Here is a 19,650-nt window from a genome sequence, read left to right on the forward strand (position 1 = left end):
GTTTAACTGTATAAAAAGTGAACCATATGAGGACAATCTTGACATGAGTAATGACACAATAAGTGTAAGGACACATGAAGTATATGAAGCCATTCATAGGTTGTCTGATAATAAATCCTCTGGTTTGGATCACATCACTGCAGAACATTTAAAACATGCTAGTGTAAGGCTAGCTCCTCTTTTAGCACTCTGTTTCACTGGGTTTATGATTCATGGCATATTACCAGACTCAATGCTGTGTATTTTACTGGTACCAGTTATGAAGGACAAAGCTGCAAAAGTGAGCTGCTTGGATAATTACAGGCCAATTGCACTAGCCAGTATTTTATCTAAGGTGTTAGAAAGAATCCTGTTTGACAGAGTTAGTGTGTTCATCTCTTCTCTGGATAATCAGTTTGGCTTCAAAGCACGGCACTGACATGTGCATATATGCACTCAAGGAAATAGTCAGTTTGTACAGGGCTAAAAATTCATCTGTCCTCATGTCTTTCATTGATGCCTCTAAGGCTTTTGATCGAGTGAACCACAGAAAACTTTTTGATAAAATGAAGAGATGGGGAGTTCCTCAGTACATCGTGAGGATTCTTTCTTACTGGTACGCTCATCAGAACATGAAGGTTAAATGGGGAAGCAGTATTTCTGCCCCCTTTGGTGTCAGCAATGGTGTTAGACGGGGTGGGATTTTGTCTCCAATTTTATTTAATTTGTATGTTGATGATTTGTCCATACAACTGAGAGCCTGTAACACTGGGTGTATATTAGGTGAAGCACTGATAAATCATCTTATGTATGCAGATGACCTGGTTGTTTTTAGTCCAAGCAGTGCTGGGTTACAGGATCTTCTTAATGTCTGTACTGAATATGGTGTGCAATATGACATTGAGTACAATGCTGCTAAAAGTGCTGTTTTGATATGTAGAACCAAGCAGGATAAACAGCTAAATTTCCCTTTGTTTAAACTGGCACAAAAAACTCTTGAAGTTCATAAAAAGGTGAAATACCTCAGTCACTTTATTACTGAGCAAATGAATGATGATGATGACATATACAGACAACGGTGTAAGCTCTATGTGCAGGCAAATACTATTGCACGCAAATTCAGCTTTTGTTCACTTCCAGTTAAAGTGGCTTTGTTTAAAGCGTATTGCACACCGCTATATACTGCCCCCTTGTGGTCATACTACAAACAATGTAGCATGCAGAAGCTGCATGTTGCATATAATGATGCGATGAGAATCCTTTGCAGGATACCTAGAAGTGGTAGTGCCAGCCAGATGTTTGTAGCTGTGGGTGTTTGGACTTTTAAAGCACTTTTAAGGAAGCTAATGTTCAATTTTAGAGAACGACTGGATGGTTCGAGTAACAGTATAATTTTAGCACTCACAGATCCGACAGTGAGTGGTTCCCGTTACTCATCCAGTCTCAGAAAGCACTGGTTAAAGTGTTTGTGTATTTATTGATTTATTTTAAGTAATTGTGTTTTATGTATATTATGGTTTTATATTTTTACAAATGTTTTAGATACTTATTTATATACATATATATATTTAATGGTGTATACCTTGTGTTGGGGGGGGGGGGGGGGAGTGTTGTGTGTGTGTGTGTTTTTTTTTGTTTTTGTTTTTTTTTGTCTTGTTTCTATGGACATGAAGTCTGCCAATTAAGATTGAATTGAATTGAATTGAAATAAATATGCTAAGATGAGATAGCTGACTTCATCTAACTAGCAAATGTTGTCCAGGCTACGTTGGTGATACAGTTTTTTTTAATGTGTATGATATTTTTGTCATGCGATTTTAAAGCTGGCCCTACAACCGCATCCAAGAATAACATGCAGCGTATCTCAGAACTGTCGGTGAAAATTATTCTTGGAGCTAGGTTTAATTGAGCTGCATTTTAAAGAGGTGCAATTTCACAATTTGTGTATATTTTCTAAGTTCACTATTTTGTCATGTGTTGAGAAAAACACAGATTTTAAAATTACATGGTCTAATATTTACATTTAGCATAACTGCAACATTATTTTTTCGTTTTTTTTTTTAAAGACTCGAAAGGACTTGAAATTCAAAGTTTCAGACTTGTGACTTGACTCGGACTTTTACACCAGTGACTTGAGACTCGACTCTGACTTGCCTGACATTACTTGAGACTTGACTTGAGACTTGAGGATAAAGACTTGAGACTTACTTGAGACTTGCAAGACAATGACTTGGTCCCACCTCTGGTTGAAAGCTTTATGGACACTGTTCACCTGGCTGACCATGTTGTACTTGTTTGGTTATGGATAGATATGAGGACTTACAAGTAGGAATTACTATTAGACTGCTACATTATTACAGATATTTCATCTCCATATAGGTAAAGCTTTGAAACCAGGATGCAACATCTGAGATTTTGCTGATAAAACAGAATGCTGCTCTGCAGCCCCAAATTAAGAAGTCTCAAGCTGCGTACATACTGAAGGAGATTTGCTCCAATGTGACAACCACAGATCATAAAAAGTGAATGATATGTGGTGCCTTTAAGTGACTTTGGGCGAAATAACTGCTGGCAAAGTGGGCAGGACCCGCAATCAACTTTCACGTGACAGTTAGAGTGAAGAATAGATCGTGATTTCAAAAGAAAGCTGCAGGAAGAAAAATCTATGTGTATCAGAAAGATGCATTTTTCCAGCATTTATCATGCTACTGCAGCATGAAAGCGGCACCTAAATATGCATAAATTTCAAACTTGGCAAGACAAGTCCAGAATAGCTCGTAATGATCTAGGTGAGATTATGTCAACTTCAAGAGAGACACCTAAACCTGACATATTTAGAAATACTGAAACATGTTATCCATTTAGCTTTCACTAGCATAAATTACTTTGAGACTATACTGAATAATCTACAACAGAAAATAAATCCTTAATGCCTGATAATGGGATGTTTTCCCTCTCATCTCTGCAGTGTGTGCAGCCTGTACGTGTTTGTTTGCTTTGATTAAAAGCAATGCTGTAACTTCATGCAATCCTTTCAGGGCCTCCCTCTCCTGTGGTCAGCTCTCGGGGTTGCATCAGTGTTTCTTTCCCCTTTTAAATCAATATCAAATAAAAATATTTTTGTGTGAACTCATGTCACCCTAACAACACAACCCTGAAGTGACAATTCGCTTTCAATTTTGTGCTAACTGAGAAGGGGGAACGGGGAGCCAGACTGATGTGCAAAATTTCTGGCAGCCCTGCATGACGTTTGGCTTTCTTTGCACATTATTTATTTTTTCAGTGACATTTTTCCCTGCTGTTAATTGTGTTTGAATGGCACTCTCTCTGAGCTGGAACCCCTTAAAGAATTTAAGTAATTTATATGTAGAAGGAACCCAAGCTTAGAATTAAAGCAACTCATATGTCAGGCTAAGCCATCTTGATCCCCTCACCATACTGCATGTAAACTATGTAGAGGATAGCATACATAAGGCCCATTAGGCTAAATCGGAAAGCCTAGCACCCCAGATAATGCAAGCAAAAACTGACAGAGGCAGCCACATAAAAGCTAATTAACAGATGTTGAAAGCAGAGCCTAAAAAGATATGATGAAAGGATTCCCATCCCTTGTGCATGGTTTGAAACTGGATTTAGGTTTGATTAAAGAGAAGTGTAACGTGAAATTAATCAGAATAACCTAAAAAGCTACAGTTTAACCAAGTAGCATGATCGTAAGACTTACCTGACATTAAGAAGTGCAGCGTAGGCCTCACTGCCAGCTAAGACATAACTAATTCCAATTGAAATGCTGGAGAAAGACAGTAATAGAAAAAGACAGAAAAGGGGAAAAACAGAGATACAGGCAGAGGAAAGCAGGGAAGGAAAAGGAGAGAAAGAGAGGCGCTTAGGTATTAAGTAGTGATCAGTCATCCTCTACAGTCTTAGTGACAAGCACTCCTCCGTTGTATTAAACATTAGGTTGTTACTGCATCATAGCGCCCGAGGCAATGAAGAGATTTAATTTTATAATAGTTTCTTGTTTACCATGCAGTGCCTTGATCCTCCACAACTTTTCGATTTTATATTTTCTCCAAACAAAAAAAGGTGCCTTCGGGGGCTACTTAAAGCAAATGTTTTGGTTGTATATTTTACATGTACTTTGAACATCACACACCCACATCAAGCCAGAAATCTGCTTGCAAAATGCTGTACCATCACGAAGAAGCCGGATGTTGCTAAACATTAGAAGTGAGTGTCTTTACAGTACGTTTCAATCCCACGTGAATGACAAGACAGGTTTTTGGAGCTCAACATCTGTTCCATTCCTTATAAGTCTAAGCTCCTGTAATCTCTCAACAGTTGGTTGTTGAGACTGCAAATCTATTAGTGGTTTCTCCAGACAGCTAAATGTTATTTTGGAGCGCGGCGTTACGCCCACTCTTTCATATCTCCCCGCTTTCAAATCTTGAAAGGAAATGCCAACAAATTTAGGAAGTTTTATGCAGCCTAGTCCTCTCATCTACAGCAGTTTAAACCATATTTTTGAACATAAGAAGAAAAAAAAAAACTTGCCAGAGTTGAAAAGCAAAGAACAGAGAAGCAGTGATGTCAACGTTGCAGCGAGAGATTTCAAAGTCAAGATATAACATGTGGACTTAAAAAGGCAAAATACAAAGAAAAACAACGTTTACTTCTATCATTCTGAATATGTGAACATTTCTGCTAACCTGTGGTGCCACAGAAATACAGTTGTATACACATGAAAACACAACATCCACACAACATAAGTCAAAAACATATGAAATCACACAACTTGCGCAGCACAAATGTCCTCATCAACCTCTGGTATGAGGTTAGACCAAAAAGTTTCCCCCTTAAAACGAAAAATGTTTGCTCAATATAAATTTGGCCAACTTCTCCCCTTCAAACCCTCTGATCCTCTACCTCTGGACAACATCCAGCCTTATAAAAGACTCTGGGATAAAGTTGGGATTCCTCAGATCCAATCACTTGCAAATGCACATGTGAAATACAGACTAGATCTTCTAAACTGTGTCCAAAACGGGGGGCCTTCATTTGGGGTAGATGGTAACATTTGTGCTCGTTTACTGGGAGAACACTGGTTTCTAAACTCATGTCCACACAAACTCTTACACAAGCTATGAACAGTCATGGAAATTATGATGCAACCAGGTCTGAACTCGTACAGGAACAATTGTTCAGGAGATGCACACGAATGGTATGAAATATATTTCTCTAATATCTTTCTCATTTGCACATTCCTGTTACCAGTCATATCTTTTATCACATCCAAAACACAATGATCTGATTAAGGCCTGGTGCCTGAGCAGGAGGGTAAAGGATTTCTGAGACACCATCACTAGCCTGGGTTGTTAACATGCGGCAGGGTGAGTCCATGGAGTCATACTGTTGATGCCAAATATAGAGGCTAGCATATGAATATGTCAACCCAATTTTGATGTGAGCAGTGTAGCCTCATATTAGGCCTACAAAACATATTTGTGAGAAACATTTTTTCTTAAAAAAAAAAATTAAAAAAAAATACAATATTTCCTTATTCATTTACATCAGTATTTTTAAGCTTTCTTTAGGTTAAAAGACATGATAATATAATGTTAAAAATCTGACATATGGCTACAATGAATAAAGGTTATTACTGTGTTAACTTTTTCAAAGCTTCCAGACAAAATCAGATATCTACTAAACTGAAAATGTTGGTCGCTCCTCCTTTTATGATGTTAGTTTGCAAAATAAACAATGAAAATGCTAAAGATCCACAAAAAGCACCCAACCAATCTGATATTTTCACAAGTAAAAGTCCTGTTTCTGTAAATAGAGTCTGGTGGAGTGTAATCATTTCACTTTCTTGATGGAAAGCGCAGTCCAACAGCAGATAATGAGATGAAAATGTTTTAAGCATAGTATATACTCAAACTGATGCGGATTTCTTTAGGTTGCCAATATCTATTCGGCTGTGACAGCGTTCACAGCAGTACATGTGTTTAGTTTCTATGCTAGTCGTGCACTTGTCTGCTTGGGGATGTTGCTTAGTTCTGTCTACTGCAAGTAAAACACAGACTGTGGACAGTAACATTGCAACCCACTTAAAATGAAATATACCCAGCTACAGTATGTGAGCATTCAAAAAAAGGTTAGAAGAAATATGTGGTTCCTGAAAAACTCCAGAGGCATTATCGTAGTTCTCTAGTTATTTAGTAATTTTTGACATCTCATGTGTTGTTTTCATTGAAGAAAAAAAATGGATGTCTGTATTTGTCTATCACCTTCCACTACCTCAAATTCCTTTTTTTGTTTTGATTGACAGGGGTCTATCTGCTTCAGTGTGCTGTGCAGTGTGAGATGCTTACACTTGGTTGTAAGGTGTGCTTATCTGAGTGACCCTTCTGTCAGAGCCAACCGACCTGGCTGTTCTCCTCTACCAATACAGTGATTCTCTCCACAGAACATCAGCGAGATCACCGTTTTCCTCCAGTGTTTGCCATGAACGGTAACTCCAGCTCCTGACCTGTATCTGGATGATTTTATGTACGTTGGCCACACGATTGGCTGTTTGTATAGTGTTTCTAATAATATTTTAATAAAACGTCTGGCCTTTGGTAAAGCATTTTAAAATGACAAAGATTCTGCAGACTGTGTACTTCCCCTTAAACTCACAAAAATGTAAAGGAGATTTGGTAGAGGTTCAGTAAGGCAGATATTTCACACATTTTATCTTTACGACTTGGCTATATAATCCACTCATTAGTCTGCATGTGTGGGTGTGTACGGATCTCTGGGGGAGACAAGAGAGAAGTTTGAGAGTTTCATCCTTAAATTCCAGTTTTATAAAGTCAAAAAAAGTACATGGGTACATGAAATTAATAAAGCGCAAACACATTTCATCAAGCAATTTGTGTTAGATTACTTATATGTACTCATACATTCTGTGTGCATAAGGTGCCCTGCATGGCTGTGCCAAAATGCACATTTTACAGCAGCTCTACCGTGTAGGGCAGTACATAAAGAGCGAGGGGCGCCAAGGGTAAAAGATGCAGGTCGTGTGTTGTGTGTGCGTTAGCGGGGCTGAGCCTCTGCATTGATCGACCACTAAGCCTCCTTGAACACAATGAGGGAACTATCGATTGTCCAGGTGTTTCAGAGCTGTTCACACACTGATAACAAGACCTTCCACCGACGATGTTAAATGCCCTGTGCCCCTCCTCTGTGCCCATAAGGACACACACATGGACACACAAATCTGTCAATGGTGCAAACAAATAATTCAAACCTAAACTGATTAACAGCACACTGGTGTATTTCTGTTAAGAATAAAAAAAAGAAAAACAATGCAGGATACAACAGGATGGACAAGTCAAAGTACTTACACTGGCAACATTTGGTCATTACTTTAATTGAAGACACTTATTTGGAGGGTGATGCATCAGCGTTTTTCCTCAAATTAAAAATAAATAAATATTAGCAAAAAGAATGACTTTTCTAGACCATTACTTCCACAGACTGACCCAGACAGATCATTAGTTTTGAGCCAGAGGAGAAATTGATAAGGAACAGAAATTTCCATTAGGGAAATCAAACATTACATTCCCATTATTTTTGCAGGAAATATACTGTGTGTTTTTCTACAATATGCATATAATTAAAATTAATGGTCAGTATTTTTGCGTCAGCTGTGATTGTGCTTTGCTTTCATGCATAATCAGGAGATTTCGACCTCAGCCAGCCACAGCAGCTTCCATGTTTAAGCATTTCAATGCAAAGTTTCATTTACCAGCTGTCACATTTAAATTAAGGACAGACAACTGAAAACAGGTTACTTAAAAAAGTTGGTGGACTGCAGATGGTGCAGCAGTGATCATATTTTATCACTATTTGGCTCAGGCTTGTAACTCAATATTTCAAGACTGTGCAGCAGAAGCCAGTGATATAAAGTCTGAACCTCAAGGACAGTTTTTACACAAGTCTGCTGTGCTCGCTCAGTTAAGAGTAGTTGTGCTGGTGCAGGACACTGAAATGAAATTACTCGACAATATCACTGTGTAACAACGCCCGAAGGGGGAAAACCAAAAAACAATGGCCAAATATGATATTAGGATTTATTCTAATGTGACTTTTAAAGGGACGGGTGTGAAAAACAAGTTATGAAGCCTGTTCTAGGAAAACTCAGCGTTGTGTCACTAATCTGAAAGAGTAACTATAAAAAAACAAAACAAAACCTTGAAAACATTCATGAACCTAGCAACTATGAGACTACAAAAAAAAATAATAAAATAAAAATCCATAATGCACCTTTACAGAACAGTCTTACTAGACTTGGAAAGTAACCTACTGCATGTGTGGGGCTGTGATAATGTTTATAATTCACAGGAAAAACAATTGTGTAGTTTCTCCTTCTTTGGACCCATCACAACACAACACTTTGGGTTTTTCCATTGAGTTGGATCTTAAATGAATGTCTACAAACTACAGCAGACTGTGGAATGCTACTCCACCACCCCAACCGCTTCATTTCTTATGTCATTTCCTACAAATGGGTAGTTCAGAGATAAGTGCACACACCTCGAGTAAAAACAAAACAAAACAAAACAAACAAAAAAACAGACGATGGAAGGCTTCCTTACATTTGTAGAAAAATGCCCCTCTTATACCTTGCACTTTGTGCAGCATCTTTCACTCATTACAGTAAGAGTGTGAGAGTCAACAATATAAGGATCTGGTGATATTCCCAATTCTTATAGAAGTATTATATAATACTTTTGCCATTTCCAGGATTTTTTAGAAATGAGTTACATTTTTAGAAAGAACTTACTTTCATAATTGTGACATGTACACATTAGGGGGCCGTAATGACTGGGTGGTTTTTACCCAAGGAAAGCATATTTGGTTATTTTCAAGTTTTTATTAATCTAATAAATAACTTATTTACAAAATAAGTTATTTCAGAAGCTTGCTTGGCAGCATTAAGTTTTAGTCTGGTGACCCTTACTGAATACATGCCCTGGCTGGAATCCCTTACCAATTGTTCCAGAGGTTGTAATGGTGCCACTATACTATTCAGCTTCTTAAAATCAGAAGGAGCATAAGAAAACAAACACCACAGGCTGAAGAAACAGCTGGAGCAGTCTAAGAGTGATCAGCCCTTCAAAAAGGAAAGAAAAGGAAACTAAACTAAAACAAAAAATGCTTACAGCTCATTAACAAAGGTTGAACTTATTCTCCATCACATGTAGAGCGAAGTGCTGCAAAACACTGAATTCAACCACATTCCGCCCACACTCAGTGGTACTTAATGTGTGACTGGTAAATGATGCAACTTTAAGAACCTGCAAAGATCATTGCCATGGTAACTTACAATTGGAAGAGGAGAATGCAGTTAAAAGCATGGCTCATGGGGCGGGAGAGGAAGATTCGCCCAAGCAGATGAAGGTTCGGCTGCAGACTGCCGGCTTGGTCATGCAGAGCTGCTCCATCCGGCTGTAGTAAACCTGTATCTAAAAGACACAGACAAATGCAGGAGGCAATCAATTCACCGAACCTCAAACTGCTACAGTAAAAAAAAAAAAAAAAGCTGCCAAATGTTCAGCTTAGCACATCATTTCCAAAGAAAGTAGACTCGTGGCCCTTTTATCACAGGTTATAGCCTCAATGTAGACATGAATGATAGTTTCCCCTCTCAGATTTTCATTTTTCATGTTATTTGCACTTTTTCAAGCCTCCTGAAGGTGAATAGCACTAAAGAACATATCCAGGAATTTTAAACATAAAAATAATCCATCCATCCATCAGTTTTCTTATCCAATTCAGTCACAACTAAGCTAGAGCCTATTCTAGCTGTCATAGGGCAGACAGGAGAACACACCCTATATAGGTTACCAATGTATCAGAGGGTTAACACAGGGACAGACAACCATTCACACTCACATTCACACCTACAATCACCAATTAATCTAACAAGCGTGTCTTTGGCCTCTGAGACGAAGCAGGAGTACCCAGACAAAACCCACACACAACACAACAAGAGAGTTTAAGGTCACGAACCCCCACAGAATCTTTTCATTGTTTTCATGATAACCCCCAAGAGACAAAAAATGAGTGAAGACAACATATCAAAAGAAGGGTGTTTAAAAAGTTCTTTGGAGGCTTGACGGTCCTTACTACAGCCCATCACTTTTTTAATATTCTGTTTCAACTACCGATTATGCTATGCATTGTTCTTTTGAAGCTTATTTCAGCTTCCTTAAAGTGCTGACTTGAACACTGAGCTTGAAGAATGCTGCAGCTATTGCCATAGATTCTGCTCTTCAAGTAACCCACAGTCTTTGTTGCTGCTGTTCTGGGTTTGAACTCACATGCATGTTGCAAGGACAGATGATAATAACTTTGATGAAAGTGGACCTGGCAGAGTGTAAATTATTAAATGTGACAGTTAAAACCAGCATGTTAAATTAATGGCAAACATGCCTGTTAAATGAATAGCAATGCAGAAGTCCATTAAGTAAGAGTAGGGCACTGAAACACAAACACAACAGCATCACTATACAAAAAAAAAAAATAAAATAAAATAAAATTCCAAACCAGAACCAAGCAACTGCATAGCATTAACATGCAGCTTTCATGGTGAAGAGGAATTTTTGCCTGATTTGATAATGACGGCTGGTTTATACTGGGACACATCAAATTTTAAAAACAAATCTCCTTTGACTGTTTTTTTTAAGCTTGTTAACCGTTTTACTGATGCATAAATGTATAAGGTGCATTTCAATGCTGTAGCTGGCCAAGACAAGGCTAACATCCATTTGCAGGTTAACAACAATCTATATACATATACAGAATACATTATGTAAATATGTCCAACACGCCACTTTTCTGTTTTTTATTTGCAAATAGGGCTGCCACGATTAGTCGACCAGTCTCGATTACGTCGATTATCAAAATCGTTGACGAGTAATTTAATAGTCGATGCGTTGTTTGAAGCTTTGCAAGATCACAAAAGACGCAGGAATAAGTAGTAGGATTTTAAGAGTGTAATAACAGACTGAAACAGAAGATGGCAGCACTGCATATACAAGGATGCCAGCTGCCGTTAAACCCCGAAGAAGAAGAAGAAGCTGGGTCCAGTGTTGCCAACTTAGCGACTTTGTCGCTATATTTAGCGAGTTTTCAGACGTGAAAAAAGACGTGAAAGCGTGTATCGCTTTTACTCTCAACAAGCAGCGGGTGCTGTAACGCAGTCAGTTCTTTTACTCTTTTACTCTTATGCTGTTTTGTGGATCACAAGGTTTAAAACTACTTATAAACTGTTAAATTATAATATTATTTTATGCCATGTTATACCCCTAATTAAAGATTGTGAATTATTATGTAGTTTTAGTTTGCAGTATTCTCCTGAATTAGAAGAAGCTGATAACTATTGCATTAGTTAAACTGATTTGCATTACATTAGACTGCTGATTTATTGTGGATGAATGATATTGTTTTATGATGTTATAAGAAACACTGTTTGCAGAAAGTCATCGCCTTATTTGTCTGATTAGAAGAGAACAGAGCATGCTGGAGTTTTCTGCCCCATCTCAGCAGGAGCAGATAAACGGGGAGCCAAGGTCGTAGCTTAGGCGCCGTGTGAGAGAAAAGCATGTGAATGTTTAGGCTTTTATGATAAGGTGGGGGCACCAGAGGCTATAAGAGTTTGATTAATGCTCCACCATTTTGAGATCTGAGGCTGTCTGCATACAGTGTCCATCTCCCACGCGTGTGACTATTAAAATCATCGTTTGACTTAACCCGGCCGGACCAGTGTTGTTATTGTGGTTTTTTTCTCTTGTCTCCATCCCCAATATTTGAACTCGTAACAGCTTGGGTTACGGTGGAGTTACACACAAAGTAAAGGAGCAGGGTTGGAATTGTGACATTAAAATAAAACAATAATTGCTAAAAGAAATTTAATTTGTAGTTCTAAATAAACTCTAAATGCATTTAGGATGTTTTTTACTCACTTTATGTCTCTTCCACGATGTTATTTCTCTCTCCAACAACATAGGTTACAATTAGATTAGCATGACCAATTATGCAAATTAGGCGATGACGTCATTTAGCGACTTCAAGGACAACCAATAGCGATTTTCCTTACTGAAGAGTTGGCAACACTGGCTGGGTCCCAGAATTCATAGCGCAGCCCAGCTCAGTTTCCAACAAAGGTGGCAGCTAGCTAGTTTTAATATTACTCTTATTATTCTTTCCGGGTCACAAAATAAACGTTTAACATATTTTCAGGCGAGAATGTAGCTGTGTAAACCTCAAATACCTGCTCAGTTTATCAAGACACCACATATTTTCAAAAGCGCTCCGACGTTTTCGGGGACGTCTGTTACCCACCAGCTCGATAGCAAGCCGGGGGCAAGGCTCACTAGAGCCTGTGAGAACGCTGGACTCCCGGCAAATCGTTTTCAAACCCACCGCCGTCTTTCGCTGCTCAGGTTAAACACATATAAGTCACTTAGATAACTTAAAAATGTTATTGTTTGGCTTTTTTCAGTATTTTATTTGTTCCTGAGTAAATCAGTTCGGTGAGATTAAAGTTATAGTTTTCACACAGCTGAATAAACGTCCAGCAGACAACTGACTATCAGAAGTGTGAGATGCTCGAGAGTATATACTCCGGTGTCCCGTTATATTTTAGATAGCAAGGAGTTTATTAAACTTCACCGAAATAATCTGCAAATTTCATTAAAATTTAATAAACTATCATCTTGTCTTTATTTTTAGTTAGCACAGACCTTAAACACTTAAAGCTGTAAGCTAATGATAGTTATATAAGAGCAGATGCATGCTGGTGCAATAAGCTGTACGTTTTACATCCAATGGATGCATGATCTGATCGGTCGACTAATCGCAAAAATAATCTGTGACTAGTCATCTATCAAAATAATCGTTTGTGGCAGCCCTATTTGCAAATAATCCATAAACTGCAGAAGGCATAATTCAGAGACCCAATAGATCTTTCAATTACTGAGAGCCACATCCTGAGTATGTACTTGAACTTTTTCTAAATCATGGTTTATGTATTGACGTTTCCTTTTTATCTCCACAATTTAGGTATACTGACGAGTTTATCTATGACTCTACTCACGCAGTACTTAGAGAGGTCAGTCATACATTTAAGTCAAGGTAAAGCTAGATACTAAAGATATTATACAGATGATATATGTAAATGTAGTAATGCTTGTGATATCTACAGCTCCTCTCAGAGTATTCCAAGCAGCACTGGAGAGGAATGTGATTAATTGCAAGAGATCTTTAGTAAACAAACCCAAGCAATGAATGCAGAGAATTTATGAGAAATGTGTTTATTTCTATACATGTATGTGTAAACATGCAGCACAAGCATCAATTTAGAAATGCAAAAAGAAAGCTTTGAAAAGCAACCTTGAATATGCCTTATCAATAATCAAAAAATAATTATAGTTCAAAGAATTAAGCAGCAGGTTCTCACTAATGCATAGTGACACCAAGCATCATTTTATGATGCGCAGGGTAGTATGTTACTGAATTTGGCAGTATAAAACCAAAGTAAGTCAGAATTTGGGGGTAGACAGAGCAGGGAGTGGTATTTTGAAAAACATCACAATTTAGGTTAAAATACACCTTTCACATGTAAAAAGGCAAATTTCTCCCATCTCTAGCAAGTGCTTCCTTATTTTCCATTACCACAGCCTCACAAAGCCAAGATCAAGGCTTTAACTTGTTTTTAGAAATTTTTTAAAGAGTAGACATTAAGCAATATTTCTGTGCACAATATCACACAAATACCACAAATAATGTATTTGTGTGATGGTTTAAAACCATCACACAAATACATTGTTGAACCATTTGCAAATTAGTACATTTGCAGTGGTCTTGAATTAACAGGCAAGCATTTAGCAGAAGTTTTACTATCAAACAACTACAGTGCAGATCAGAAAACACAGAATTCTTAGTAAATTATGATTATATTCCTGAAAAACTGGCTTGCAAATTAGTGTTAGTGTCATCGCTAATATTTAAAAATGATTCCTCTACTTTAGGTTATAACAAATTAGGCTTCATAAATTAGCACACATGCATATCTCCTGTTTAACACCAGTTTAATTAGTATTCCTGAATGTAATTAGTGATCTGAAAAATTTAGTCAACAGAATAATATAATTCAAATCTGTCCTGCCCCAATGTATTAGTTTAAGTCCATTTAAAACACTGGGAAAAATTCCTATGGAAAAAATCAGTAACTGCCTCCCACATGAGCCGCTCAGAAACAGAATGTTTTTTTTCTTTTTGTACAACAACTTGAGCACAGCTATTAAAGCCTGCAAAATGTGACCTTCATATTATAAGAAATGTTCTAGTTACAGGCCCTCAAAGTACATAGCAGTGGGTTGAAATTTGGCACTTTTTAAGTAGACTTCTTTTTTCTTTTTTAATAACTGGTAACATCTTGAGTACAAAAGATACACGTGAAATTTTCAAAGTTGAAAAACACATTTAGAGTCTAAACTCTGCAGAAAAATCTATTTTACACCCACTCCAAATGTTACAATCTAAAGCTAAAAGCTCTCTTTTCCCCCCAGAACATCTTTTTCTATAACTAAGTTTGAGCATAAATGTCATGGGGCATTTCAAAGTTTTAATAGCAAAATATATTTAAAAAATATACACAAAAATATATACACACACGCAAACACGCACTTTGTTATAGTATACGAAATGTCTCATTTTTAGCTACATTTTGATGGAAGAATCGTGTTCCAGGTTTGGTTCCTTTAGCAACAAAATTACTTCTAAAGAATTTAAGTTTGTATAATGGGCTTCTCACCTGCTTCTGCATTTTCACTGTCATCATCTTCTTCCTCAGTATGAACTGGATCCTCCACACCCACCTGATCCATGACTATACACTCTGCAACACCTGTCTATGATTACCACAGAAAGTAGAGTCATTTAGCTTTCCACTTGACCAAAACGAAACCAGAAAATGATGAATAAGTAAGGTAAGCTTTAATACACTTCTTCGTTTGACATGCAGGGAAAGTATCAGGGTAAAGATTTGTGTTTTTAAAAAAGTTCTAAATCCATGCTCTGTATCATGTTTCTGTATCAAGTTTTCATTCCCTTAATCCCTAATCCTTCCTAAAGGCTCCAGCTATATTCCGTGTCTTTGATTATTATTAGTGCAGAATGAAGCTTCTAGCTTCTTGCCAGTTAAGTACTTTTGGACAGCAAAACATAAAATGTAGGCACTACACAGGTTTAATTCAGTTACTGACCTTTAAGGATTCCAGCTGCATCACCTGACATTTCTGAAGAAGCTCCACAAACAGGTAGATCAGCAAGGCCTGCATGGGAAAGAATACGGAAAATACATGTAGGTTTTGTGGTTGAAATGGTTGTGGTCGTTTCATGAACTATAAAACAATAAAATCAGAGGTTGTGTATTACTTACCTGGACAAAGAAGCCAACAATAAAGGAGAACAGGAAAGGCACCAGTCCAGCATGGGCTATCGTTACTGGAAGACCTGCAAATTAAAACGAGGTGAAACTATTTCTGAATTTCATTCCCATCTAAGCTTACCAGAAGATATGTGCTAGACAATGTCTGACTCTTTGTCAGCATATCCACCTGCCTGTCTATCACCATCTCGGCTCGTTTTTCGCTCTCTCAGACACTCCTTTGTACTCTGGCTCAAACTTCCCATAAAATTTAATGGATGGTGCTGATTTCAATATGAGATTTAAGTGACTGAACAAGTATTAACTTGGAAGGGCTCCACCTTTGTGGAACTACATGAAGACCCTGCTGAAAACAAAGTACTTAAATGTAATGTTCCATGTAATTTCCACCTCTACAAAAATCTCTCTGGTGTTAACTACACTTCATAAACCACACTTAAATTTGCACTGCCAATGACAGCCAGGAGATGGACAGCGCTTTAATTATGCTTCAAGTTATATTAGAAAAGTCCATCCAGTAGAAAGAAAAAATACAGCTCTCTAAAGTTTCGACCACTGTGTTAGCCAAGTCACAATACTCCAGTGCAGTAAACTTTTAATAAATCCTTCTGTGAAGAGTCGGGTTTATTTTGAGACTGTGTGTGAAGGATCTTGTTTCTACTATTCAGTAAATTCTCAGAGCAGTTTGTAGTGTTGTTCATCTCATACTGAAATGTACGATATTCCTTCTTTTGTCTCATCCAGAACTCTGGTTGTTTTAAACGCTGCCTCTGAATTTGTCTTGTTTTTCCAATAGTTTTTTTTGCTTGCCACCAAATTACCTTCAGTCTCAACATTAAGTATTAAGTCACTTGACTTACTGTTCTGACTCATCATCCAATTCCAAGTGTCCTCAAGAAATGTGTATTCTGAATCCCTGCAGATTTTTTTTTGCACAAGGATTCAGCATATGTCAAACAGGAGCAGCAGGGAAGGATAACATGGAAACAACTATGTACGTAAAAGTATGTAAAATTTTGCTTTTGAGGTGTTCATCTGCCCTGATAAGAGTTCACTTGAACATTTACTTTGTCATTCAGAGCGTTATTCTCACTCCGAATAGTGATTTAAGTTTCAGCGTTTTGTTTCATAAAAACCTCCCGCTGAGATTGGCTCTACATGTGTTCCATAAGCAGAAATGAGTGCATCTCACAAAGAGCTTACTGAAGATGTCAACTCATTAACCTACTCTATGTGCATCAAAGCAAGTGTTAATTCATCTAAAAACAAATATGGTCAAGTGCTGAGCCAACATAATAAACCCAAGGCTGATGACTCAGAAAAACCAGCAAACAAACAGAGAAGAACAGGCTTTAACCTTAATTTCCGAAGTAGACCTTTCAGAAGAGGAAGAACAACTACTCACTGTCCAACCATTTTTAGTACAGAAACAAACAAGCGCACACACAGAAAAAACAAAACCATAATAGCTAAAGTGCTATTGTTGCTGCGGACTATACACCCTAGCCCAAGATGTTAACCTCCAGGACAGACTGACGTGTGTTTGCTTATCAGACGTTTTACTTGATGTTGTAAAAACTGTGATTCATGCACCTCAAGAAAAAAAAAGCTGTGAATATGTGAATACTCACCTAAGATTCCAGTTCCCAGTATTGTTGCAATGGTCAAAAAGTCTGGGAAGACAGAAAGTGATTATTTGAGTGATTATTATTATGATTATTTCTTGTTCTACTTGTAGGAACAAAATGTTTGACTTGAACATACAAAATAACACCGAGGTTCACAGAAAGACAAAATTAAATATATTGCAAATACCAACTGAGTTGGGTGAAACAAATCAGGAGGAATGTCTGCAACAGCCTTAAGCTGAGAACGCATGGTCAAAGGTGGCATCTTCCTGCCCAGGCCACACCCTCCAGGGTAGCATTACTTGCTGCAGCTTCGGTTCATAAACAGCTTTTGCCCTGTTTGGTGGATGTCTTCGAAGTGCAACCCAAACAACACACATTTGGTACAGAAACTATGCCATCTTACAAAAAGTAGTGCATGCAAGGATCAGCTGCTATAGGGCCAAAACTTACTAAATATAACAGTGTTCAACACACACCATGAAACTGAACACAGCCAGGACCTTCTTTACTTTCATTCATTAGATTGGGGGTGGGGGAACTCCAGGCCTCAAGGGCCGGTGTCCTGCAGGTTTTAGACGTGTTCTTGATCCAACATAGCTGATTTAAATGGCTTCAAGTTCTCCAGAGGCCTGTTAATGAACCAATCATTTGATTCAGGTGTGTTGATGCAGGATGATACCTAAAACCTGCAGGACACCGGCCCTTGAGGCCTGGAGTTCCCCACCCTTGGATTAGATGGAGCTGACTCAACACTAAAGGTTATATAAGAGACAGCAAAACCATACGATATTTTTTAGATTTGACATGACAACTCCAGACCAAAGAAGTAGGGGTTCTACTTATATATCCCCAAAACTTACATTACAGAGTCTTCAATATTTGTCGAGCACCTCTCAATTAACAGTTTCAATGTATATATATATATATATATATATATATATATAGTGCCTTTCCACTCTACAGCTATTTTTAAGGCTAAATTAAATTGACAAATCACACTGACTCACATTATCATTTCCTAAGCATACGGATACTGAATAGAAAAGCAGATGAACACATTGAGTGTATGGTCTAGCATAAAAGACAAAGAAATAAACCAGGCAGCACAAATTCAAATAACTGAAGCACCCTTCCTGATATCTCAGCAGAGCTTTCACTGTAACTCCACTGTGCAATCGGCCTTTTCAGTGTAATCACAGCTGTGGAAGGAACTACATTTTTCAGAGCTGCACACATCATCTCCGAGCTCACTCGGGCTCACATAAACAACCCGTTCTATGTAACCGCTATCACTCTGAGATTTAAATTCAGGATTACAGTGAATAACCCCAAACGATCCTTCACACTGTCTCCATCAAGCAGCAGATATCACAGATATCAACGTACACTAAAATGTTAAACAGCAAAATGAAGCTGTTAGCATCTTCCATAATTATAATGTACCACTAACTCAAATGAATGGTCCTGGTCAGTGTTATGGAGTTTGCAATCTTTATGTTTGGGAAGCGCAGTTTTTGCTTATTGGGAATAATATTAGTATCAATTGGTATTAATTAGCAATTAATACTGCTGCACTTTCATGTTGGTATCTCTGCACAATCTGCAACATGGATAAGGACATTTTTAGGTGAGGACAACTTTGCACTCTTTGAAATTAATGTGCACACAAGAAGCCACAACATCACATGAGAAGAGAGAACAGAAAGAGGGTAACTCTGCTGGCCAAATAAGGAGGGAGGACCAGGGAAAATAACAGTAAAGGACCATGAAATGTTATGCCTTTATGCAGTGCAAGCTCCATCTGATCCACTTTTAGTCACTACTCACTGTAGTCAACCAAGCTCTCCTGCGGGTATAGTCTACATTTTGTCTCATCATGCTTAAAGTGTGTGTGTGTGTTGAGGGGGGGGAACTCCTAGGTACTTCTTTTTCACTAGTCACAAAAATTGTTTTGTTTTGGGACCACATAGTATGTATTTTGGTGGGCGGGTAATTCTACGTTTACTAGAGCAGGGGGGTGTTCAAACCTGGCTACAGAGAAAATCACTCAGCCATACGATTTGTCACACATCACCACCATGAGGGAATGAGACTGTCTCAGATTCATTCTTCACTGCATAACGGTTAGTCCAAACTAAGGTCTGACCAATACCGGGACTGTGGAAAGAACTCAAACAGTGGAACAGTGTCAGTAGAACCAGTGTACTCCATACACCACACAGTAGCAGGATTTATTTAGCATATGGCCACACCCACCTTATATAAAACTGTATATATATATATCAAACACTGTATTTAAAAGAGAGAGAAAAAAGCTACAGGCCACTATGTCGACATCTGAATTTTTATAATTATGTGAACTACTTTTAGTATTTGAATTACTTTTTTTTTGACTCTGTACACAACCAGTTGATTTTAAATCAAACAATAAACATGTGATTGAAATGCACCATCTCAGCTTTAACTCACAGGGTTTAACAAAAGTGTTGCATTCACTTTTTCTAAATCACAGCCATTTGTATACATAATTCTCCGTTT

At 37.9% G+C, this 19,650-nt stretch overlaps 1 protein-coding gene across 2 annotated transcripts in view; it reads right to left on the bottom strand.

Moving 5' to 3' along the window:
- LOC147301507 (uncharacterized) overlaps positions 1-19,650 on the bottom strand; it is a 95,679-nt gene that overhangs the window by 70,922 nt on the left and 5,107 nt on the right. Inside the window, exons 2-7 of one of the 2 annotated variants that reach the window (XM_086283702.1) lie at positions 17,113-17,154; positions 15,473-15,546; positions 15,297-15,365; positions 14,846-14,942; positions 9,353-9,491; positions 3,704-3,769 (exon numbers count right to left, since the gene is read on the bottom strand). In XM_086283702.1, the coding sequence (XP_086139828.1) occupies positions 3,704-3,769; positions 9,353-9,491; positions 14,846-14,942; positions 15,297-15,365; positions 15,473-15,546; positions 17,113-17,154 (487 nt within the window). The remainder of the gene's footprint in view (positions 1-3,703; positions 3,770-9,352; positions 9,492-14,845; positions 14,943-15,296; positions 15,366-15,472; positions 15,547-17,112; positions 17,155-19,650) is intronic. The other variant, XM_086283703.1, reaches the window with a different exon arrangement.

The sequence above is a fragment of the Aulonocara sp. 'chitande type north' Nkhata Bay genome, linkage group LG23, assembly GCF_057382095.1.
Source record: "Aulonocara sp. 'chitande type north' Nkhata Bay isolate Kocher_YH1m ecotype deep benthic linkage group LG23, A_spYH_male_GT1.1, whole genome shotgun sequence".
In the NCBI taxonomy this organism is placed as follows: Eukaryota; Metazoa; Chordata; class Actinopteri; order Cichliformes; family Cichlidae; genus Aulonocara; species Aulonocara sp. 'chitande type north' Nkhata Bay.